The sequence below is a fragment of the Heterocephalus glaber genome, unplaced genomic scaffold (assembly GCF_053883595.1).
Source record: "Heterocephalus glaber isolate CG9 unplaced genomic scaffold, H.glaber_assembly_v1.0 deba00001509, whole genome shotgun sequence".
Lineage (NCBI taxonomy): Eukaryota > Metazoa > Chordata > Mammalia > Rodentia > Bathyergidae > Heterocephalus > Heterocephalus glaber.
Genome location: NW_028258325.1, coordinates 58,879,240 through 58,906,487, shown reverse-complemented (window position 1 = coordinate 58,906,487; position 27,248 = coordinate 58,879,240). Strand labels below are relative to the sequence as shown.

Here is a 27,248-nt window from a genome sequence, read left to right as displayed (position 1 = left end):
GTTTGAGAAACTGAAAGTGTACATAAGGGCCAAAAGGCATAATAGATTTTGAGAAATAGGAAGAAAAGGTCCAAAGGGGAATATGAAGTCAGAAAGATTGGGGAAAGGAAATAAGGTAATGGAATTAATATGAGAAAATGAAAAAATAGAATCAAAGTCTTTGCAAATAGGTAGGAATGGAGGTGTTGAAAGGAGGCCGGGGTATGGAAGAAAATATAAGAACCAAGAGAGATTATGTAAATGTGCAAATTTCCAATGACGAATGTCATTATATTGTATACCTAAAATATACCAATAAAATAAATTTTTTTTAAAAAGCATGACTTACCTAAAATTTCACTGTAAAGGTCATTCCACTTTTGCTCATTAAAGATTTCAAACCACAAATCAAAGTAAAACATGCATATAATTTTTTTAGCATTTCCATAAAAGTCCCTTGACCACTTAGTTTGACAGGTACATAAGAAGAAAGAACTATAATCCGTCCTCCATCTTTTTCCAGTTGGAAGCCGGGAGAGGCATGGAGACTGTACACAAAAGGTATTTTTAGCAGCTCAGCCACCAGCTCACAACAGGGAGCAACAGGAACTCCAAGAAGGACATCAAATCTTGATTCTTAGAATTTTGTCATAAGTTTCTTGTTTAAAACCACTTCCTCACAAATATTCTCCCGAAATAACAGTACATCCATTAAGAATGTCTCCATCACTGGAAAATATACCAAATGTGTATCTAGTGATTCAATATTCATGCCCTTGGTGATGCATTGAATGTAAAGGTCTTCCACTTGGTCACTATTGGTGGATGTGGTAAATGTTTCAAATTTAATTCAAGATTGATGAATTAACATCACCAAAAATGGAATTTGAAGGTCTCAGAACTGTCACCTCATGTTCCCTCTGGATAAGTTCCTCTACTACATTCTTTGTATAATCCAGTTGCTGTATTCCATCAGCAATACTAGAACCTTTCTACAGCTTCTAAACATGATTATAGCAGCAGAAGAGCTGAGACCCATCTCTGGGAGATCTTGGTAAGACGAAGTATTTCTTTTCAAATTGTGCTACCTTCTGTCATCAAGCATGCTTATATTTAGGGAAAAATTGTCCAAAGTTAAAAAATAACTTGGACTGATCAAAGTACATATATCGGATGGAAAAAGCATGAGGACTAATAGCAGATAGAAAAGGCAAATGTAAAAGTTGACATGGTTTAATAAGATCATTTCATTTCTCTTTTAAGGTTAAGTAATTTCAGCTAGCTTGGACTCAATGACTAGCATGTTTCAGGCACCTGTATTATGTAAGCAATATTTAAAAATGCAATAACAGTGGCAAACGCAAGGTGACTGTCTTGTGACATATATCTAGTGATACAGTAGCTACATTACCTAAAGGGAATCTTGAAAGTCATGACTCAAAAATTTTTGGTAAGAATTTTGATGAAGTACAATTCATATATGTACAATTAAAGAGCCACTTTTTGTTTGGTAATAATTTTTACAGGTATGTCACACTCTACCAGTTTTTTTTTTAATAAAGGAAAATTTTATTTTATTTTCTCTCTTATGTATACATATTTCTAGTAATAATGAATGCATTCACTGCAAAGGATCAGTACATGTACATAACATGTTTAAATTCAATTCTTTTCCTACTGCCCTCTACCCCCATTTTATTTTTGCAGATATACTAACTACATTCACTGTAAAAGATCAGAACGGATACATAGCATATTTAAATTCAATTATTTTTCTCCTGCCCTCTGCCACCATTTTATTTTTCCAGCTTCAGAGTCATGTACTTGTCTTTTTAAAAAATTAATTCAATTGAGTTCCTCTTTCCCCACAGCCTGGCCAGCATTTGTTATTGGTTGATTTCATGATAGCAGCCATTCTTTCTGGAGTGAAGTGGAATCTCAGCATTGTTTTCATTTGCATCTCTCGAATGACCAGTGATGTTGAACATTTTTTCATGTATTTATTTGCTATTTCTACTTCTTTGTCTGAGAAATGTCTGTTCATTTCAGATGCCCATTTTCAGATTGGGTCTTTAAATTTGGGAGGTCTGATCTTTTTAAGTTCTTTATAGATTCAAGATAGTAGACCTTTGTCTGAGGAAGAGCAGGTGAAAAATATTTCCCACATTGTGGGTTGTCTCTTCACACTGCTGGTGGTTTCTCTTGCTGTACAGAAGCCTTTTAATAAGAAGAGATCCCACTTGTTGATTGCTTGTGCTAGTTCACAGGCAACTGAGGTTTTGTTCATAAAATCTTTTCCTGCACGGATGTCTTCAAGGGTTCTAGCTAACCTCTGTTCCAACTGGCTCAGACTTTCTATTTTAATATTTAGATCTTTAATCCATTTCGAGTTTAGTTTAGTGCATGGTGAGAGATATAGGTCTAGTTGTAACCTTTGGCAAGTTAAAACCCAATTTTTCCAGCACCATTTATTAAAGAGGCTATCTTTCCGCCAGTGAGGGTATTTGACTCCTTTATCGAAGATGAGATGGCTGAGTGTGTCTGGCGTTGTTTCTGCATCTTCTAATCTGTTCCACTGGTCCTCAAGTCTGTTTCTTTGCCAGTACCATGCTGTTTTTATCACAGTAGCTTTGTAGTATAGTTGCAGGTTGGGGATTGTGATACCCCTTGCCTTGTCTCTGTTACCTAGAATTGCTTTTGCTACTCTGGGTCTCTTCTTGCTCCACATGAATTTTTGGATTGTTTTCTCAAGGTCCATGAAGTATGCTGCTGGGATCTCAATTGGAATTGCATTAAATCTCTATAGCAGTTTTGGAAGTATGGCCATTTTCACTATATAAATCCTTCCTACCCAGGAGCAGGTGATGTCTGTCCATTTTCTGATATCATCTTCAAACACTCTTTTCAGAGTGCCATAGTTTTCAGAGAAGAGGTCTTTGATTTCTTTTGTGAGGTTGATTCCTAAGTATTTCAGTTTTTTGGATGCTATTGTGAAAGGAATTATTTGCGCTATTTCTCCCTCGTTGAGTTTGTCATTTGTGTAGAGGAAAGCTATTGATTTTTTGTGTGTTGACCTTGTAACTAGCTACTTTACTGAATTTAGTTATTAAGTCCAGAAGACTGTTGGTGGAGCTCTTGGGGTCTTCTATATAGAGTATCATGTTATTTCCAAATAATGACAATTTGACTTCTTCATTTCCTATCATTATTCCTTTTATTTCTTTCTCTTTTCTAATTGCTGTGGCTAATGTTTCCAGAACTCTATTGAACAAGAGTGGTGATAGTGGACATCCTTGTCTTGTTCCTGATTTTAGTGTGAGAGATTTCAGTTTTTGACCATTTAGTATGATATTGGCTGTTGGTTTTTCATAGATGGCTTCTATCAGTTTGAGGTAGAGACCATCTATTCCAATTTTTTGTAGGATTTTTATAATAAATTCTATTGATACATTTTAGGTATACAATATAATGACATTTGTCATTGGAAATTTGTACCTTTACATGGTCTATCTTGATTCTTATTTTTTCACCATTCCCCTGGCATCCTTACAACCCCTCCATTCCTCCCTATTTACAAAGACTTTGATTCCAGTTTTTCATTTTCTCATATCAATTCCATTAACTTCTTTCCTTTCCCCAATCCCTCTGCATTTCCCTTTCCCTAAGGACCTTTTCTTCCTATTTTGCAATAGCTATTATGCCTTTTGGCCCTTATTCACACTTTCAGTTTCTCATACCCAAGTAGCTATTCAATATTTACACATTTGTGTCCTATTTATTTAACTTAAGGGTTTGGCCTCAATGTACATCCATTTAACCATAAATGTCCCTTATTTCTCAATCTTTATGGCTGAGTAGTATTCCATTTTATTAAAAAAAAAAACAAAACATTTTCTTTATCCAGTCTCCAGTTGATGGGCAATTGAGCTGGTTCCAAGATTTTGCTATTGCAAACTTTGCTGACATGAACATGGGTGCACATACTCTGGCATGGTATGATGCTTTTACTTCTTTTGGGAAGATGCTAAGTAGGGAAATAGCTGGATCAGATGGGATCTCTAATTCTAGTTCTTTTAAGTATATCCATACTGAAGGGGGATCTCAATAACCATTGTTAGAAACAAATAGATAAAATAGACCAAAGAATGAAACACTAGAACTCAAATTTTTGAACAAATGGACTTAATAGATGTGTACAGAGTGTTCCATTCCACATAATCAGAGTGCACTTTCTTTTCAGCTTCATAAAGGTTTTTCTGCGAAAGGGACCACATACTCACTCATAGAACATGTTTAAGTAAGTGCAAATGAACTGAAGTTATCCTCTGTTTAATATCAGACCATAGTGCAATTAAATTAGAGATCAATAGCAAAGGAAACAGCAATAATTTCAAAAACACATGGAAATTGAGCAACACATCTAAATAACCAATGGGTCACAGAGGAAATTAAAGAAATAAGACAGTTTCTACAATTAAATGACAATGTCAGTACAGCATATTGGATTCTATGGGACAAAATGTAAGCAGCCATGTAAGGGAAACTCACAGCAGTGAATACTCATTAGGAAAACAGTGCAAGCAGAAATAAAGAACCAGATGCTGAACCGCAATTGTGTAGAATGTGAGTAGGACAAACCCAAAGTTCATACAAGGGAGAAAATCATAAATATCAGAGCAGAAATCAATGCAATGGAGACTAAAAGAATTATACAAAAAATTAATGAAGGAAAGAGTTGGTTTTTCAAAAGAATAAACAAAATTGACAAAAGCCTAGCTAACCTTACCAAAAAAAAAAAGGAAAGAAAAGACCCGAATCCATACAACTATGAATGAAAAGGGTGAAGTTACAATGGGCCCTGTAGAAAATCAGAGAATCATCAATACCTACTTTGAGAATGTATACACCAACAAGGTTTAAAACACAGAAAAATTAGTCATATATGTATATATACAAATGTTGAACCAGGAAGACCTAAAAATTCTAAACAATGCAATATCAATCAAAGAAATTGAAAATGTAATATAAAATTACCAACTAAGAAAAGCCCGTGGCCTGATGGAGTCTCTGCTGAATTATTCAAGACATTTAGAGATTAACTATTGCCAATATGTTTTAAACTCTTCAAAGAAATGGAAAGGGAAACAATACTCTCAAATTGATTCCTGAAAACAAGCATCACCTTCATCCCAAAAGCAGAGAAAGACCCAACCAAAACGAAAAAAAACCCATACACCAAACTCACTAATGAACGTAGACGAAATTTTTTTTTTTGGCTTAAATTCTTTTATTGGTACTTTTTAGGTATACACCATGTTTCCATGTATCATTGGGTGTTTGTACCTGTACAAGATGTACGTTGGTCTTACTTTTTTCCCCATTACCTGTACACCCTTCACCCCCTCAAAAATTCTTATTAGATACTAGGAAGCAGAATGCAGAAGATCAAGTGGGCTTCATCCCAGGGATGTAGGCATGGTTCAATATAACACAAATCAATTAAATGTAATACCCTCTATCAATAGAACCAAAGACAAAAACCATATGATCATGTAAATAGATGCAGAAAAAGCATTTGATAAAATCCAACACACATTAATGACAAAGTCCCAAGAAAAAAATGGAATAGATAGTCCTATCTCAATCTGATAAAAGCCATCTATGAAAAATCAACAGCCAATATCATTCTAAATGGTCAAAAAGTGAAATCCTTCTCACTAAAATCAGGAACATGAACAGGATGCCTCTACCACCACTGCTGTTCAATATAGTTCTGGAAATATTAGCCACAGAAAATAGACAAGAGAAAGGAATAAAGATAGAAAACAAAGAAGTCAAATTGTCATTATTTGCAGATGACATGATATTCTATATAGAAGATACCAAGAACTCCATGCAAAGTTTTGCAGATTTAATAATCAAATTCAGTAGAGTAGCTGGATATAAAATCAACACACACTGTCTACAGACATACCACCCTGACCGCGACCAAGCTCACCTGATCTCGGGTAAAATCAACACACAATAATCAATAGCTTTCCTGTACAAGTACAACAGCCTCACCAAAAACAAACTGGAGAAACAATTCCCTTCACTATGGTATTCAAACAATGAAATACCTAGTAATCAACCTAATGAAAACAATCAAAGATCTCTACTCTGAAAACCATAACACTCTGGAAAAAAAGATCAAAGATGATGCCAGAAAATGCAAAGACTTTCTTGCTCCTGGACATGAAGTAACAATATACTGAAAATGGCCAACTTCTAAAAGTGTTCTATATCTTCAATGCAATCCCAATTGAAATTCAAGCAGGATACTTCAAAGAATTTGAGAAAACCATCCAAAAATTCATTTGGAAGAAGAAGAGACCTAGAAGAACAAAAGCAACCCTAGGCAACAAAGGCAAGGTAGGGGAATCACAATCTCTAAATTGAAGCTGTACTACAAAGCTACTGGGTTAAAAACAGGATGTACTGGCAAAGAAACAGACCAAAAGTTTAGTGGAACTGATTAGGAGATGCAGAAACAAGCCAGACACAGTCAACCACTTCATCTTTGACAAAGGAACCAGATACTTTTACTGGAGGAAAGGTAGCCTCTTTAATAAATGGTGCTGGAAAAACTGTGTTTCAACTTGCCAAAGATTAAAACTAGACCTATATTTCTCACTAAACTGAAATTGAAATGGATTAAAGATCTAAATATTAAAACAGAAACACTATACTAACTGAAAGAGAGGCTGTGTAGAACTCTTGAAGACATTGGTGTAGGAAAAGATTTCATGAACAAAATCTCAGTTGCATTTGAACTAGGACAAAGATTCAAAAAGTGAGATCTCTTCTTATTGAAAAGCTTCTGCACAGTAAGAGAAACCAACAAAAGAGTGAAGAGACAACCCACAAAGTGGGGAAAAAATTTTACCATCTGTTCCTCAGACAAAATCTACTATCTAGAATATATGAAGAACTTAAAAAATCAAACATGCCAAATTTAAAGACCCAATTCAAAAATGGGCATCTGAAATGAATAAACATTTCTCAGACAAAGAAGTGGAAATAGCAAATAAACATATGAATAAATGTTCAAGATCACTGGTCATTCAAGAGATGCAAATGAATACAATGTTCAGATTCCACTTTGTACCAGAAAGAATGGCTGCTATAATGAAATCAATCAATAAATGATGCTGGCAGGGCTGTGGGGAAACAGGAGCTCTTCTCCACTGTTGGTGAGAGTGTAGACTGTTGCAGCCACTGTGAAAATCAGTATGGAGTTACCTCAAAGAAGAAGGATGACAGTTCCCATTTGACCCAGTTATTCCCCAATGTGTATCTTCCCAAAAGAATTAAAAGTCATATCACATCCATTTATGTGCATTCATGTTCATAGTAGCACAGTTTGTAATTGCCAAAACTTAGAAACAACCCAACTGCCCATCAACTGGGGACTAGATAAAGAAGATGTAGGTTTCTTAAATAAAATGGGGTGGTACTCAACCATAAAGAATGAGAAACTAGAGAATAAATGGATGCACACTGAGGCGATACTCTTAAGTGAAATAAATAGGACACATATATAAACACCAAATAGTTTCTCTGGTGTGAGAAAGTTAACATGTAAATATGGGTCAAAATATATAATAGGTAATATGAAATAGGAAGAAAAGGCACAAAGGGGAAGGGGGATTGGGAGGAATAGGGAAAGGAAAGAAGGGAATGAAATTAACATGAGAAAATGGAAACAAAGATATTGTAAATAGGAAGGGGTGGAGGGGTGAAAGGGAGGGTAGGGGAGTAGGAAAAAATAAGAATCAAGATAAGTTATATAAAGGTACAAATTTCCAATGATGAATGTCCTTACGTAGTAGACCAAAATTGTACCAATAAAATTAATTTTGAAAGAAAGAAAAAATGTTCAACAGCCCTCTTTATTCAAGAGATGCAAAGGAAAACAATTCTGTGATTCCACCTCACCACAGAAAGGATTGCTGCTGTCATGAAGTCAACCAATAACAAATCTAGAGGGACTAGTGGAAAAAAAAGGAACCCTTCTCCACTGCTGGTGGGAGTGTAGACTGGTGCAACCCCTGTGAAAATCAACATGGAGATGCCTCAAAGAACTGGAATTAGTGGTCCCATTTGACTCAGCCATTCCCCAGCTGGGTATAATTTAAAATCCTATGACTGAGCATAACAAAGCAATGGAATTTGAAACATAAAGAGACAGAGTATACAAATATAGAGCCATTCTTGTTCTTAGCCTGCTTACTATGAGTAAATACAAGAGACAATTTACCCAACTGGATCAATTCTGGTTAAGTAGAGTCATCAAGGGACTCAAAATTCCAACTGAGATATCAAGAGGCTCAGAATACAAATAGAGTCACCAAGGAATCTGAAATGAAAATTGGGCCATGAAGGGATTCAACTACATGGCATTAAGTGGATTAAAAGTGTTATTTACTAGCATCTTATTATCATCTGATTTTCATGTAATCAACCTCTGATTTTCATGTAATGTTCTTGTGCTTTTAATAATTTCCTTGGTGATAAACACGAAATTTTTTTTGAACACTAATTTTTTATGAATTACTGAAGGATTCCTAAACTGATTTAATGTTTGTGTGAATTTTTATTTAATTCTCTCCTAACTCTCGCAACATACATGTAATCACTATGAAAAAAGAATAACAATGAAGAAAACAAAGAATAGAAAGAAGAAGAATATGGGATTGATCAGAGTAAATGAAAGAGTAGAAGACAACACAAATGACATAATTCTGTTCACAGAAGTAGTGGCAGAAATTTTTCCAAGCATGGAAAAAGAATTTTACATGCAGATAAGCAGGGCATAATCAACTCAAATTATCCAATGTCAGAAATATCTATGTTTCAAATTATCAATTATTCATTTTAATCATTTTCGTCCATATACACTTTCAGTTTCTCACACTAGAGATACTATTCGGTATTTACACATGTGTGTCCTATTTATTTCACTTAAGAGCATGGCCTCAATATCTATCCATATAGGAAAAGGTCCAAAGGTGCAGGGGTGGTGGGAGGGGAAGGGGAAAGGGAAGAAAGGAAAGGAAAAATTATGAGAAAGGAAAAAAAAAGTGGAAACAAAGTCTATGTAAATAGGGAAGGGTGATGGGGTGAAGGGCGCATAGATAGTGGGGAAAAAAATAAGAACTAAGATACATCATGTTCAGGTACAAACACCCAATGATAAATGTACATGTATTGTATAGCTAAAATGTACCAATTAATATATAAATTAAAAAAAGAAATATCTATGTGAAGGCATATAAGAGTCAAGATTCCAGAAAATCAACACAAAAAGAGAGTATTAAAAGCTACTAGAGCAAAAAAACCAATTACCTATAAAGGAAGGCCCTTCAGAATCACTTCAGACTTCTAAAACAAACTCTCAAGTAAAGAATATCCTGTAGTGAATTATCACAACCTCTACAAGAAAACAAACTTCAACCGAAATTGATGTACCCTGAAAAACTATCTTTCATATTTGCTGGAGAAATAAGATACTTCCATGATAAAGAACACCTGAAGAAATTCATAACCACTAATCCAGTTCTTGAAAATATTCTGAAGGACATTCTCGAAGGAGATAATGAGGTCTGTAACACCATGAACCCAAACAGAATGTATCCACCAGGCATAGAAAGTAATTAAACAGAGTTGGCAATGGGGAACCACCTATAGGAAAATAACATCACAAGGATAAGTAAATACATATCATTTATAACTATGAATATAAATGGTTTCAATTCACTAATCAAAAGACAGTCTGCAGAGGGGATCAAGAAGCAAGAACCAACCATATATTGCAACACATTTAATTCAAAATGAAATTCATCAGCTGAAAGTTGAAGGATGTAAAAATAATACTCCAGGTGACAGAAACACAGAAAAAAGCAGGAGTAGCAATTTTCAGTTGAAACAAAGTGAATTTCAAGCCAAGACTGATTAAGAGAAACAAAGAAAGTTTCTACATACTCATGAAGGGAAAAATTCAAGAAGAAGAGCTAAAATTCATAAATATAAGTGCACCAAAGACCAGAAGAGAAAAGTGCATAAAACAAATATTAACAAACATCAAAAATCAAGGAAGTACTAATACAATTATAATAGGAGATCTCAATACCCACTGTCATGAAGAGATAGATCTACTAGACAAAAAGATCAAGAAAGAAATATCACAACTGAACCTAATTTTCCAATAATTTGACTTAGCACATCTCTACAAAGTGTTCCACCCCACATCAAAATACATATTCATCTCAGATACACAGAGGATGTTCTCCAAAATAGACAACATACTGGCTCATAGAATATGCTTAAGTAAATGGGGAAAAAATGAAATTATCCTATGAACATTATCAGATTATAGTGCAATGAAATTGGAAATAAACAACAAAAAAACAAGAAAAACTTCATAAACATATGAACAACCCTCTTCAATCAATGAGTTATGGATGAAGTCAAACAAGAAATTAGACGATCTCTACAATTAAATGATAATGACAATACAACTTACTGGAAAATATGTGATCCAAAGAAAGCAGTCCCACAAGGGAAATTTGTAGTGGTGAATTTCCAAATCAGAACTACAAAGTGAGCTCAAATGAAAATCCAAATTTTGAACCCCAAGTTTCCAAAAAAAAAGGATATCAGAAAAATGGGAAAATATCCTCTGTTCTTAGGTAGGAAGATACAATATAGTGAAAATGGCCATGCTGCCAATACTGTTATACAGATTTAATGCAATCCTGATCAAAGTACCAATCATATGTCTCACAGAATTAGAGAAAACAATCCTAAACTTTATTTGCAACAAGAAGATACCTAGAATAGAAAAAGCAATTCTCATCAGCAAAGGCAAGCCTGGGGGTATCATAATCCCAGATTGAAATTATACTACAAATCTACTGTGACAAAAAAGGCCTGGTACTGTCCATAAAACAGACCGGAGGATCAATGGACCAGATTGTCAGATGCAGAAACAACTACAAACACACTCAGCCATGTTATCTTTAACGAAGGAGGCAAATACCTGCACTGAAAGGAAGGTAGCCTCTTTAATAAATGGTGCTGGAACAATTGGGTTTTTACTTACTGAAGATTAAAACTAGAGCTATGTTTTCCATCATTCACTAAACTAAGATCAAAGTGGATCAAAGATCAAAACAATAAAATGGGAACAATAAATCTCCTGGAAGATATGTGAGGCAGAATTCTTGAAGACACTGGTATAGGCAAACAAAACAGACTGGTCAGAGGCCCTATGGAGGTAGCGAGTCATGCAGAACAGGCCGAATCATCCTGTGCTCTGACATCAATCCACTGGACACCCCACCCCTGGTCCTCTGTATAGCCACCTGGTTCCACACTACAAAGACACAGAGGACACTGGACCACCACACTATGGTACTGGGTCCAGCTGCTCACGGCCCAGAGGTAGGGGTTTCTGAGCTGCTGTCCCACTGCTCCTGGTCCAGAGGAATGGGCTTCCTGGCCACCATCTCTCCTGCTGCTCCCAGCCCAGAGGAAGGGGCTTGTGAGCCATTGACCTACTGCTCCTGGTCCAGAGGAAGGGGCTTCTGGGCCACCATCCCTACCGCCACTCCTGAACCCTGTCCCACCTCTTGCAGCTCAGAGGAGGTGATCCTCGCAGGTGCCAACAGCACACCACCGCCCCCCAGTCAAAATGAGAAAACATGTAAATAAGTCTCAAAACCAGACTACCAGATCACCTACAGCAACCCAAAAGGGAAATGAGATGGAATACTCTGATACTCAACAACCTGGACCCACTGAACTGGCAACAAAGGGGGATCTGGAAAAAATGAAATCAGAAATAATTTCTCAGATAACAGGAGACATTGTGCTCCTAGTGCAAGACATGATTAATAAATCTAGAGAGTAGCTAAGGAACATGATGAAATCCTAACATAGAAAACAAATGGAATCCATAAAATGGATGCAAATAGATTTCCAGGAGATGAAAAACTACACTGAAAGTCTACACAGCAGAATGAGCCAATGTGAGGACAGAATTTCAGATATAGAAGATAAGATTGCAATTAGTGAGCAGGAAAAGAAAAATTGCTTTAAAATTGTAAGGGACCATGAGAAATCAGTGCAGCAGCTGCTGGACGATGCAAAGAAGAATAACAATAAGAATGATTGGAGTCAATGAAGAAACAGGAGAGAGTGCAGATGACATAAAAAAATGCTTCAGAGAAGTATTGGCAGAAAACACCCCAAGCAGGGGGAAAGAGCTTGACATACAGATAAGTGAGGCATATAGGAATCCAAATAGCCTTGATCAAAAAAAAATCTACACATAGGCATATAATAGATAGGATTCCAGAAATCCAACAGAAGAACAAAATTCTACAAGCAGTGAGAGAAAAGAAACAAATCACATACAAAGGAAAGCCCAGAAGAATCACAGCAGACTTCTCAGTACAAACTATCAAGGCAAGAAGAACTTGGAGTGACATATTCTAAGCCCTAAAAGAAAACAGCCTCCAACCCAGATTGATGTAGCCTGCAAAACTATCTTTCAAAATGGATGGAGAAATAAGATACTTTCATGACAAAGACCACATTAGGAACATCATGAATACCAAACCAGGACTCCAAAAATTTTACACAATATCTTAGGAACAGATATTGAGGATCACAACCCCAGGAAGCAAAGCAGAATGAACCCATCTGGCAGGACAATTAATTAAATGTAAAGGAGGAGAACCCACCAAAAAGAAAAAGTCATGGCAATGAAAAGTTAATACATTTCAGTTATAACCATCAATGTTAGTGGTTTTAATTCATCAATCAAAAGAAACAGACTGGCAGAATGGGTCATGAAGCAAAATACAATAATATGCTGCATACAAGAAACACACTTAATTCAAAAGGAAACACATAGACTGAAAGTTAAAGGGTGGAAAACAATACTCCATGCAACAGGAAGCCAAAAAAAGCAGGAGTAGCTATCCTTTTTGCAGATCAAGCAGATTTCAAACCAACACTGATTAAGACAGACAAAATAGGACACTACATCCTTGTAAAAGGAACAATCCAAGAGGAAGAGATGACAGTCATAAATATCTCTGCACCAAACACTGGTGCACTAAACTATAAAAAACAAATACTAACAGACATGAAAAGCCATATAGGCACTAATATAATTGTAGTGGGGGAACTCAACATCCCACTGTCACAAATAGATCAATTAGACAAAAAATAAGTAATGAAATACTAGGATTCAATCAAACTCTTGAACAAATAAACTTAACAGATGTTTACAGAGTCTTCCACCCCACAAAATCAGAATACACATTCTTCTCAGCTGCACATGGATCAGTCTCCAAAATAGACCACATACTCACATATAGAACATGATTAAGTAAGTGCAAAGGAATTGAAGATATCCCCTGTACATTATCAGCCCATAGTGGGATGAAATTGGAGATCCATAGCAAAAGAAACTGGAAAAATTTCATAATCATGTGAAAATTGAATAACACACTTCTGAATAACCAATGGGTCATAGAGGAAATTAAAGAAGAAATCAGACAGTTCCTACAATTAAGTGACAATGACAATATAACATATCGGAATCTATGGGACACAATGAAAGCAGTCTGACGAGGAAAATTCATAGCAGTGAATACACATATTAGGAAAACAGAACGAGACCAATTAAACAACCCGATGCTGCTCCTCAAGCTTCTAGAAAAGGAAGAGCAGGACAACCCCAGAGCTCATACAAGGGAGGAAATTATAAAGATCTGAGGAGAAATCAATGCAATGGAGACTAAGAGAATGATACAAAAAAATCAATGAAACCAAGAGTTGGTTCTTCAAAAGAATCAACAAAATTGAAAAACCCTTAGCCCAACTTATCAGAAAAAGGAAAGAAATGTCCCAAATCCATGCAATTAAGAATGCCAAGGGTGAAATGACAACAGACCCAACAGAAATCCAGAGGATCATCAACATCTACTTCCAGAACCTATGCACCAATAAGATGTAAAACACAGAAGAAATGGACAGATTCCTAGATACATATGAATTACCAAAGTTGAATGAAGAAGACCTAAAAATTCTGAACAACCAAATATCAACCAATGAAGTTGAAAATGTAATTAAAAACTTATCAACTAAGAAAAGCCCAGGCCCTGATGGCTACACTGCTGAATTCTACAAGACATTTAGAGAGGAACTACTGCCACTACTATCTAAACTCTTCAATGAAATTGAAAGGGATGTAACACTCCCAAATTCATTCCTGGAAGCAAGCATCACCTTGATCCCCAAAGCAGAGAAAGACCCAACCGAAAAGGAGAACTATAGGCCAATCTCACTAATGAACATAGATGCAAAAACCCTTAACAAGATACTGGCAAATAGAATGCAGAAGATCATCAAGAAGATCATACACCCTGATCAAGTGGGATTCATCCCAGGGATGCAGGTATGGTTCAACATATGCAAATCAATAAATGTAGTACACTATGTCAATAGAGCCAGGACAAAAGCCATATGATCATCTCAATAGATGCAGAAAAAGCATTTGACAAAACCCAAGATGCATTTTTTATAAAAACCTTACAAAAATCAGGATAGACAGTCTTTACCTCAGTCAGATTAAAGCCATCCATGAAAAACCAACAGCCAATATCATACTAAATGTTCAAAAACTTAAATCCTTCACACTAAAATCAGGAACAAGACAAGGATGTTCACTATCACCACTCTTGTTCAATATAGTTCTGAAAACATTAGCCACTGCAATTAGACAAGAGAAAGAAATAAAAGGAATAAAGATAGGAAATGAAGAAGTCAAATTTCATTATTTGCAGATGACATGATACTCTATGTAGAAGACCGCAAGAATGCCACCAAAAGTCTTCTATATTTAATAACCGAATTCAGTCAAGTAGCTGGTTACAAGGTCAACACACAAAAAATCAACAGCTTTCCTCTACATGAATGACAGGCTCACTGAGAGAGAAATAGGGCAAATAATTCCTTTCACAATAGCATCCAAAGAATTGAAATACTTAGGAATCAACCTAATGAAAGAAATCAAAGACCTCGTCTCTGAAAACTGTAGCATTCTGAAAAGAGAGGTTGAAGTTGATATGAGAAAATGGACAGACATCCCCTGCTCCTGGGCAAGAAGGATTTATATAGTGAAAATGGCCATACTTCTAAAACTGCTATAGAGATTTAATGCAATTCCAGTTGAGATTCCAGCAGCATACTTCATGGACCTTGAGAAAACAATCCAAAAATTCATTTGGAACAAGAAGAGACCCAGAATAGCAAAAGCATTTCTAGGTAACAGAGACATGGCAGGGGGTATCACAATCCCCAACCTGTAGCTATACTGCAAAGCTACTGTGATAAAACAGCATGGTACTGGCAAAGAAGCAGACCTGAGGAAAAGTGGAACAGATTAGAAGATGTAGAAACAATGCCAGACACACTCAGCCATGTCATCTTTGATAATGGAGCCAAACACCCTCACTGGAGGAAAGATAGCCTCTTGAATAAATGGTGATGGAAAAATTGGGTTTCAACATGCCAAAGATTACAACTAGACCTATATCTCTCACCATGCACTAAACTAAAATCAAAATGGATTAAAGATGTAAATATTAAAATAGAATCTCTGAACCATTCGGAACAGAAGTTATGTAGAACTCTTGAAGACATCGGTGTAGGAAAAGATTTTATGAACAAAACCTCAGTTGCCCATGAACTAGCACAAACAACCAACGAATGGAATCTCTTATTAAAAAGCTTATGCACAGCGATAGAAAACACCAACAGTGTGAAGAGACAACCCACAATGTGGGAAAAAAGTTTCACCTGGCCTTCTTCAGACAAAGGTCTACTATCTCGAACCTATAAAGAATTTTAAAAGATCATACCTCCCTAATTTAAAGATGCAGTCCAAAAATGGGCTTCTGAAATGAACATACATTTCTCACACAAAGAAGTAGAAATAGCAAATAAACACATGAAAAAATGTTCAACATCACTGGTCATTCGAGAGATGCAAACGAAAACAACGCTGAGATTCCACCTCACTCCAGAAAGAATGGCTGCTATCATGAAATAAACCAATAACAAATGCTGGCTGTCCTGTGGGGAAATAGAAACCCTCCTCCACTGGTGGTGTGAGTGTAGACTGGTGCAACTACAATGGAGATCAGTACTGAGATACCTCAAAGAACTAGAACTGGAAATCCCATTTGACCGCACTGCTCCACTACTGGGGATCTTCCCCAAAGAATTAAAACATTCCTACCACAGTGATACATGTGTGCCCATGTTCATAGCAACACAATTTGTGATAGCTAAAACTTGGAAACACTCCAAATGCCCATCAACTGGAGACTGGATAAAGAAAATGTGGTTATTTTATAAAATGGAGTACTACTCAGACATAAAAATGAGAAATTAGGGACATTTGTAGATAAGTGGGTGCACATTGAGGCGATACTCTAAAGTGAAATAAATAGGACACACATGTATAAATACTGAATAGTTTCTCTGCTGTGAGAAACTGAAAGTGTAAATGAGGACTAAACTGTATAATAGGGAATGTGACATAGGAAGAAAAAGGGCAAAGGGGAAGGAAGTGGGGGTGGTAGGGGAAAGGATAGAGGGGTATGGAATATGAGAAAATGGAAAAATAGGAACAAAATCTTTGTAAATAGGGAGGAATGGAGGGGTTGAAGGGAGGGCTGGGCAAGGATGAAAAATAAGAACCAAGAGAGATTATGTAAAGGTGCAAATTTCCAATGATGAATGTCATTCTATTGTATACCTAAAATATACCAATGATTAGAATGAATAATTGATAACGCAAAATAGGAAGAAAAGGTCCAAAGGGGTAGGGGTAGTGGGAGGGGCAGGGGAAAGGAAAGAAGGGAAGGGAAAAATGCTGAGAAATGGAAAAAATGGAAATAAAGTCTTTGTAAATAGAGAAGGGTGGAGGGCGTGAAGGGTGGGCTAGGAATGGGGAAAAAATAAGAACCAAGATGCATTATGTAAAGGTACAATTCCCAATGAGAAATGTAATTGTGTTGTATATCTAAAATGTACCAATAAAAGAATTTAACAACAACAACAACAACAACAAAATAACAGACCGGAGGATCAATGGACCAGATTATCAGATGCAGAAACAACTACAAACACACTCAGCCATGTTATCTTTAACAAAGGAGGCAAGTACCTGCACTGAAAGGAAGGTAGCCTCTTTAATAAATGGTGCTGGAAAAATTGGGTTTTTACTTACTGAAGATTAAAACTAGACCTATATATTTCGCCATTCACTAAACAAAAATCAAAATGGATCAAAGATCTAAACAATAAAATGGGAACAATAAATCTCCTGGAAGATATGTGAGGCAGAACTCTTGAAGACACTGGTATAGGTAATTTATGAAAAAAAACCCCAATCACTCAGGAATGAATCACAATGAATCAACAATTGGGATCTCATCTTATTAAAAGACTTTGGGACAGCAAAATAACCCACGAAAACATTGAAGAGACAACCTAGAGTGTCAAACAATTTTTTTCCAATTTTTCCTCCAATATAGGACTATATCTAGAAAGTATCAAAACTCAAAATAATCAGATCCCACAAATTTCAACACCCAATCAAAAACTGGACATATGAAAGGCATACACATTTCTAAGATGGAGAAGTAGAAACCGCAAACAAATATTTGAAAAAATTTTCAACATCACTGGTCATTTGACGGATGCAAACTAAAACACTTGAGAGATTCCACTTCACTCCAGAAAGAATGACTGTTATCAAGAAACCAATGAACAACAAATGCTGGCAGGGCTACGGAGAAAAAGGAACCCTTCACCACTCTCGGTGGGATTTTAGACTGGTGCAACTATGGTGGAAATCCGAGTGGAATTTACTCAAAAAAGCTAACACTAGAGGTTCCATTTTATCAGGTTAATCTTATTCTTGGGATCTTTACAAAGGGTATGGAAATTGGAAAGGGAAGGGGAAGGGAAGAATGGAAAGGAAAACTTATGAAAAAAGAAAACACTGGAAAAAGTCTATGTAACTAGGGAAGGGTGGACGGGGTGAAGGGTGCTCATTTAATGGGGAAACAATAAGAACCATGATACATCATGTACAGGTACAAGCATCCAATGATAAATGTAAATGTACTGTATACTTAAAATGTACCAATAAAAGAATATAAGCAAAAAAATGAATTAAAAGCATCAAAGGATAGCAATACATGCGTACCCATCTTTATAGCAGCCCAATTTGTAATAGCTGAATCTTGGAAACAGTCTAAATGCCCAACAACTGATGAATGGATAAGAAGATGTGGGATATTTTTCTTTCTTTCTTTTTATTAATTATATTTGTACATTTAAGCTATACAATATAATGACATTCATCATTGGGAATTTGCACCTTTACATAATCCATCTAAGTTCTTATTTTTTCCTCATTCCCCTGCCCTCCCTTCAACACATCCAACCCTCCCTATCTACAAAGGCTTTGTTTCCATTTTTCTTTTTCTAATATTAATTCCATTCCCTTCTTTCTTTTCCCCTACCCCTCCCATTTCTCCTTCCCCTTCAAACCTTTCCTTCCTATTTCACATTATCTATTATACCTTTTAGGCCTTATTTACACTTTCAGATTCTCACACTAGAGAAACTAGTCAATATTTATACATGTGTGTCCTATTTATTTCACTTAAAAGTATTGCCTCAATGTGCATTTATTTAGCTATAAATGTCTCGAGTTTCTCATTCTTTATGCCCCAGTAATGCTCCATTTTATTAAAAAAAAACATATTTTCTTTCTCCAGTCTCCAGTTAGTGGGTAATTGGATTGTTTCCAAGTTTTAGCTATCACGAATTGTGCTGCTATGAACATGGTTGCACATATATAACTGTGGTATGATTTTTTTAATTTTGAGGGGAAGATACCCAGCAGGGAAACAGCTGAGTTAAATACAACTTCCAGTCCTAGTTTCTTTGGTATCTCCATACTGATTTCCACAGTGGTTGAACCAGTCTACTCTCCCACCAGCAAAGGAGTAGGGTTCCACTTTCCCTACAGCTCTGCCAGCATTTGTTATTGGTTGATATCATGATAGGAGCCATTCTTGCTGGAGTGAGGCGGAATCTCAGTGTTGTTTTCATATGCATCTCTCCATTGACCAGACATGTTAAACATATGTTCATATGTTTATTTGCTATTTCTACTTCTTTGAGAAGTTTCTGTTCATTTCAGATCTCTATTTTTGGATTGGGTCTTTAAATTTGGGAGGTCTGATTTTTAAAAATTCTTTATAGACTTGAGATATTATACATTTGTCCGAGAGACCACTGTTGAATTTTTTTCCCACATTGTGTGTTGTATCTTCACACTGCTGGTGGTTTCTCTTGATGTGCAGAAGCTTTTTTAGTAAGAAGAGGTCCTACTTGTTGATGGTGCTAGTTCACAGGCAACTGAGGATATGTTCATAAAATTTTTCTTCCTACACCAATGTCTTCAAGTTTTCTTCCTCTCTTCCAGCCAGTTTAAAGTTTCTGTTTTAATATTTAGATCTTTAATCCTTTTTTATTTTAGCTTAGTGCATGGTGAGAGATATAGGTCTAGTTTTAATCTTTGACAAGTTGAAACCCAATTCGTGCAGCACCATTTATTAAAGAGGCTATCTTTCCTCCAGTAAGAGTGTTTGGCTCTTTTGTCAGAGAAGAGGTGGCCGAGTGTTTCTGGAGTCTTTTCTTCATCTTCTCATCTATCCCCCTTGTTCTCAGGTCTGTTTCTTTACCAATACCATGCTGTTTTTCTCACAGTAGCTTTGGAGTATAGTTTCCAGTTGTGGGTTGTGATACCCCCTACATTGTTTTTATTGCCTGGTATTGATTTTGCTACTCTAAGCCTCCTCTTGGTCCAAATGAATTTTTGGAGTTTTTTCTCAAAATCCATGAAGTATGCTGCTGGGATTTCAATTGAGATTACTTTGAATCTGTATACCAGCTTTTCAAGTATGGCCATTTTCACTCTGTTGATTTTTCCTACCCAGAAGCAAGGGGTGTCTCCATTTTTTGATATCATTTTCAATCGCTCTTTTCAGAGTTCTATAGTTTGCAGACTAGAGTTCTTTGATTTCTTTGCTGAGATTGATTCCTAGATATTTCAAGTTTTGGGATGCGATTGTGAAAGGAATTATTTGGTCTATTTCTCTCTTAGTGAGTCTGTGGTTCATGTACCAAAAAGGTATTCATTTTTGTGTTTTGACCTTGTATCAAGCTACTTTCCTGAATTTGGTTATCAAGTTTAGAAAAATTTCGGTGGAGTTTTTAGGGTCCCATATATAGAGTATCATGTCATCTACAAATAATAACTGCTTTGTTTCCTATCTGCATTTCTTTTATTTCATCCTCTTTTCTAATTGCTGTGGGTAATGTTTCAAAAACTATATTGAACAGGGGTGGTGATACTGGACATCCTTGTCTTCTTCTTGATTTTAATGTGAAAGATTTCACTTTTTGCTCATTTAGTATGATATTGGCTGTTGGTTTTTCATAGATGGCTTTTATCAGATTGAGGTTGAGCCTGTCTGTTCCAATTGTTGTAGGGTTTTGTCAAATGCCTGTTGGTTTTGTCATATGCTTTTTCTGCATCTATTGAAATGATCATATGGTTTTTGTCCTTGGTTCTATTAATATAGTGTATTACATTTATTGACTTGTGTATGTTGAACCATCCCAAAATCCATGGGATAAATCACACTTGGCCAGAATGTATGATCTTCTTGGCCATCTTCTTTATTCTGCTAGCCAGTATCTTATTAAGGATTTTTCCATACATATTCATTATTGAGATTTCCCTATAGTTCTCTTTTTCCATTGGGTCTTTCTGTGCTTTGGGGATTATTTGGGAGTATTACTTCCCTCTCCATTATATTGAAGAGTTTAAACAGTTCTGGCAGAAGTTCCTCTCTAAATATCTAGTAGAATTCAGCAATGAAATCATCAGGGCCCAAGTTTTTTTAGTTGGTGAGATTTAATTATGTTTTCAATTTCATTGATATTGGGTCATTTAGGATTTTTAAGTCTTCTACGTTCAACTTTGGTAATTCACGGGTATCTAGGAATCTGTCCATTTCTTCTGTGTTTTCCATCTTATTGGTGTATAGGTTCTCCAACTAGCTATTGATGATCCTTTGTATTTCTGCTGGGTCTGTTTAATGTCACCCTTTTCATTCCTAATTGCAAGGATTTGGGCCTTTTCCTTCCTTTTTTATAAGGGTGGCTAAGGGTTTGCCAATTTTGTATATTCTTTCAAAGAACCAACTTTTGGCTTCATTGGTGTTTTGTATTGCTTTCTTAGTCTTCACTGCATTGATTTCTGCCCTGATCTTTAAATTTCCTCCCTTCTATGGGCCTTGGGTTTGTCCTGCTCTTCTTTTTCTACAAACTTAAAGATCAGCATTAGGTTGTAAAATTGAGCTTGTTCTGTTTTCCTAATGTGAGTATTCACTGCTATGAATTTCCCTCTTATGACCGCTTTCATTGTGTGCCATAGATTCTGATATGTTGTATTGGCATTGTCATTTAGTTGTAGGAATTGTCTGATTTCTTCTTCAATTTCCTCTGTGACACATTGGTTATTCAGAATTTTGTTGTGCAGTTTCAATGTGTTTATGAAATTCTTGCAATTTATTTTGCTATTGATCTCCAATTTCCTCACAATATGGCCTGACAATTGAATAACTTCAATTCCTTTGCACATACTTACACATGCTCTATGAGCAAGGATGTGGTCTATTTTAGAGAATAACCCATGTGCACCTGAGAAAAATGTGTACTCTGACTTTGTGTGGTGGAAAACCCCATAAATATGTCAAGTTCATTTGTTCAAGAATTTGAGCTCTAGTATTTCATTGTTTACATTTTGTCTAGTTGATTTATCTATTTGTGAGTATGGGGTATTAACATCCCCCACTACTATTGTATTAGAACATAAAAGATTTTTCGTGTCTGTTAGTAATTGTTTTATATATTTGGGTGCAGTAGTGTTTGGTGAATAGATATTAATGATTGTAATCACTTCCTTTTGGATTGTTCCCTTTACAAGGATGTAGTGTCCTTCTTCGTCTCTCTTAATCAGTATTGGTTTGAAATCCACTTCATCTGCAGAGGATAGCTACTCCCGCTTTTGGGCAGGGCTCCTGTCACATTTAGAATTGATTTCCACCCTTTATCTTTCAGGCCAGGAATTTCTTTTTGAATTAAGTGTGTTTCTGGTATGTAGCATATTGTTGAGTCTTGCTTCTTGACTCATTTTGCCAGTCTATTTCATTTGATTGGTGAATTGAGATGATTAACATTGATGGTTATAATAGATATGTATTGACGTCCTTGTCATGACTTATTCTTTTTGTTGGATTCTCCCTCTTTGGATTTAATTTCTTGTCATGCCTGATGGATTCATTCTGCAGGAATTCCTGGTGTGATCCTCATTGTCTTTTCCTAGGATACTGTTTAAAATTTTTTGGAATGCTGGTTTGGTATTTGTGAAGTTCCTAAGTTGCTATTTGTCAGGAAAGAATCTTATTTCTCCATCAATTTTGAAAAGTACTTTTGGAGTGTACATCAATCTGGAATGGAGGTTGTTTTCCTTAGAGCTTGAAATATATCACTCCACACTCTTCTTGCATTGTGGGATTTTGTTGAGAAGTCTGCTGTGATACTGATGGGCTTTCCTTTTTATATGATTTGTTTCTTTTCTCTAACTGCTTGTAGAACTTTGTTCTTCTGTTGGGTTTCTGGAATATTTACAATTACATCCATGTATGTAGATATTTTATGAAAGGCTAGTTAGAGTCCTATATGCCTCACTTATCTCTATGTCAAGTTCTTTTCCCCTATTTGTAAAGTTTTCTCTCATTACTTCTGTGAACAGTTTTTATGTCACCTGTACTCTCTATTGTTTCTTCATTGACTCCAATCACTCTGATATTATTCTTCTTTGCATTGTCTAGCAGTTGCTGGATTGATTTCTCATGGGCCCTTGCTATTTTAAAGAAATTTTTCTTTTCCTGCTCACTAATGGCAATCCTATTTTCTATTATATCTGAAATTCTATCCTACTATTGGCTCATTCTGCTCTGAAAACATTCAATGGAGTTTTTAATTGCTTGGAAATTTGTTTGCATCTGTTTTATGGATTCCACTTGTTTCTTATGCTGGGATTCCATTGTATTCTTCAGATCCTCTATTTTTTTTTCTGTGTCCACTCTAGATTTATTAATCATGTTTTGTACTATGGGCACAATATCTGCTGAGAAATGTTTTCTGATTCCATTTTTTATAGGTCCCCTTTTGTTGCCAGTTCAGTGAGTCCACGTTGTTCAGTGTCAGATTGCTCCTTCTGGTAGCCATTTGTGGTTCACTTACTTGATTTGGAAGTCAGGTTTTGGGACTTATTTATGTGTCTTCTCATTACAGCAGATGTTACCTGCCATGTCTTTGTTGAAGGGACTATATGCTCACCCAGTGGTCTTGAATTCTTATCCAGACACTGAGCAGCCTTTACTCTGCTGCTCACCAGTACACCAATTCCTGGTTTCAGAGTGATGGATTCTAGATCCCTGAGTTGACCTGTTGTCTGGGCAGGCTTCTGGCTGGGGCCTGAGTACACTTGGAATGGTATCTAGGCATGCCTCTCACAGGGGCCTCTATGTAGCTATTGTCTGGGAGGGCCTTTATTTGGGAGCTGTGCACCCCAGTTTCTGTTGTCTTCACAGGCTTTGGCTAGGGTCTCCTCACACTTATCAATAGTATTGGTGCAAGCCTCTGGGTATTGATTGTGTGCCTGTATAGCTCTTCTCCAGGTTGGTCCCTGGCTGTGGCTAATGGAATGGTGAGACTCTGGCTGAAGTCTGGGTACCACGCAGCTTCTCTCTGGGCAGTCTCCTGGCCTGTGGGGTGTGCCAGAACATCTGGTGTTGTGGGGGCCCCAGATGGGATCCACTTGTAGCCATAGCAGTCTGGGCCACACAGCTGCACCCTGGAATCTTCACTCACCAATGGAATGGGGGGCCTGGTGTGTGGGGGTGTTGATACAATAGTGTACTACACTGCCACAAAGAAGGATAAGGTTGAGACATATCTACCTAAAAGGACACACCTTGAAACCGTACTTTTAAGTAAGATAAATTGAACACGTACTTAAATACTGCATTGTTTCTCTGGTGCAAAAAACCAAAACAGTAAATACAGACCAAAATGTGTAATGGATATTGGGAAATGGTAAGAAAATGTTCAAATGGGAATTGCAATAAGGGAAGGAAAGAGGGAAAAGAAGGAAGGGTTATGAAAAAGAAGAGAATAGAAGAAAAAATGGAAACAAAGCTTTTGTAAATAAGGAAGAAGAGAGGGATTGAAGGGAGAGCAAGGGAATGGGAATCAAAGAAGAAGGAGGATACATCATGTAATGGTACAAATTCCTCATGATTTATGTTATCATTATGTATACCTAATATATACCAATATAATAAACTTTAAAAATTTTAAAGCTAATCAAATATTTTTAACATATATGAAGATCAATATTATCCATCTAGCTCTATTATCTAATATTTGCAAAAAGATATAGTTCAACAAAAAATCATTTAATTTTCCAGAGAATGTTTCATGAGGAAATAAAATATAGGTTAAAATTTTTGTCAGGTAGTATATGTACAATATCATTCATGCTCAGAATAATATTTATGCATAATTTGTCTTCTATTTATTCTTATTAGATACCCAAATTTTAATAAAAGAAAATGACTGTTACTTCCTCTTCTTGACAATTTAACATAATGTATTTCATTAAAATTAATTGTAATTCATAAAAATGAGTGTTTTAAAAGTTATTTGCATATGTCCAAAGGATAATTGCCTCTATCTTCCAACAAACTAAACATATCTCTTTATCAGCAGAAGAACTACTCTTCAATCAATTTCTTTCTTTTCTGTGAGATATTTTGCATAGTACCTTGTGAATCCACACATGATGAATGTAGATATTTAAAGACAAGATGTGGAAACATTTTTTCAATTCATGTTGCTTTCTAGAAAATGGGTGTTTAAAATTGCCACACCCAATATTTACCTCTTTGTTCCATCTTGAGGTTTTTTTTCATGTGTTTGGAGAGGAAAATAAACACAAAAGTGGCATGAATTTTTGGTTTTTTAATGCCCTCATCATGTTGTGTTTTGAAGAGATAGAAGAATCTGACTGAGAAATTAGAAACATAATTGGAGGAGGAGCAAAATCTAATAAAATCTAGTGGTACTGAACAACACAATTAGTCCTCAACTAATATTCAGAAAGTGACATATTCCCTGTTTTTTTTTGGGGGGGGTTACTCCTTAGTTATAGAAGATCATTCATTAAGACAAAAACAGAAGCTGAAGAATATTCAGGGCTTCATGTTGAAAACTTCTTTCATCCTTCTAAGCTAGGCTAAGAACAGGTTACAAAGTTTTAGGAAAGGAAACAAGGACAAACAAAACTTTTTGCATAAAATTCAAACTTCATAGTAAATATTTCCCATTTCTTAAGGGATTCATACTATTAACTCTCCTATATTATAAAATATTTGCCTTATCAATTTGCTATGAAATTCACTAAATTCACTGTGAATTTTTTCTCCTTTAAATTGTGGATTAGGTCCCTACAAGGTAATTCAACACTTCCTGTTACTTCTTTGCTAATGAAAATGTGATTCTCCCAAACTCCAAACTGTACTTTGTCTAACCCCATTTGCAGGAAATTTTCAGAATTTTTGTATATTCTTTGCATTTCACTATATGCCTGTATTTCCCTTTGGTATCCTTTCTTCACTTCCCCACAGTCTCTTCTTGTGCCCAAGAAAACAACTGCCATATTTGTGTTAGTAGGAATTGTGCTTCATTTGAAGTTTCTATCCCCTACTTCAGTTTTTTGAGAAAATGCCTCGTTACTGTTATTTAATTTCTGCCTCTGCTATTCTTTGACATACAAAAAAGTCAGGAGGACTACATGTTATTTGAATAGAAAAATGTTTCTGAAAATATGATAATATAATGCTTTTCTCAAATCAACAAACTGAGGTTGTGCCACTATGTGACCTTGGGTGGAATGGAGGATGAAAAGTTTAGCTGCAGATGAGACTTAGTTCAGTCTACTGAGAGGGCCAGAGGAGCTGTTTCTCCACTGCGAGCACCCAAATCCACTAATCCAAGAACTCTCTGGCTTTTATTTAGAATATCAATATTTGAAAAACAAAGCAGGAGAAAAGCAGTTTCGCCCAGGAGATGTCTCAAGGCTAAGCACTTTTTCTTGGGGAAATGGGAAGGACATGTCCAGACATAATATACTTTACAAATCTAAACTTCTTCTTGTTTACCCATTTGATTCTCACACAGCCTGTGTGATTTCACCAAATTTAACAATTCACTTCTCAATGAGCGTGTGTCCTTTTCACCACACAGTTAAATTATGTCATCTCACCCAAGCTGTGTGTCTTTTGCCTATTCATGTAGTTATTGGGAGTACTTTTGCCTCATATTTTAACTGTTCACTTCCCATAGAGACTATGCCATTTTGTCCCTCAGTTTAATCATTCACTCCTGGGAAGGTTTCCCACATGAGGTTTAAGTGAGTCTCATTTTTAAAAATATTTATGGTAAAGTACAAGTCAACAGTAAAATAGAATTATTATAGGAACTCTGAAATCAGAATTACATATTCCTTAAACAAGATTACACTATATAGGTAAATTAAGAAGGCAAAGGTATTGTAAATCATGGAGGATCCTCTTTGTTGTGTTTTGATCCATGGTAGTTAATGTAAATAAAATGGTCTCATGTCTAATGCATTAAACCTGAAGGAGATCTACTCTCTCTTTTGCTTCTTTCTCACATTCACAAACTTTTGAGAACAAAACAAGCAACATTTTATGACAAAGAAAGTAATTGTTGCCACACAAGCCAGTAGGGACCCAATCACATCCAGTGAGTGGTACTGGTACCAGGTGAGGTTTTGGGTAAGCGGCCGCAAGTGCTTGGCCCCTTTGTGGAGCATGACAAACTCAATCCAGAAGACTGCTCTGTCCAGGGGGTTCATGGGCTGATCATGGTGAATGGTGGACAACCACATAGCATTCTCCTTATAG

At 36.1% G+C, this 27,248-nt stretch overlaps 1 protein-coding gene across 3 annotated transcripts in view; it reads right to left on the bottom strand.

Moving 5' to 3' along the window:
- The window catches only part of LOC101711920 (UDP-glucuronosyltransferase 2B17), a 74,549-nt gene that overhangs the window by 38,239 nt on the left and 9,062 nt on the right, over positions 1-27,248 (bottom strand). For all 3 annotated transcript variants that reach the window (XM_087187754.1, XM_087187755.1, XM_004871716.4), the window contains one exon: positions 1-27,248. This exon is cut by the window's left edge and continues 38,239 nt beyond it. In XM_087187754.1, the coding sequence (XP_087043880.1) occupies positions 26,969-27,248 (280 nt within the window). In that variant the 3' untranslated portion in view covers positions 1-26,968.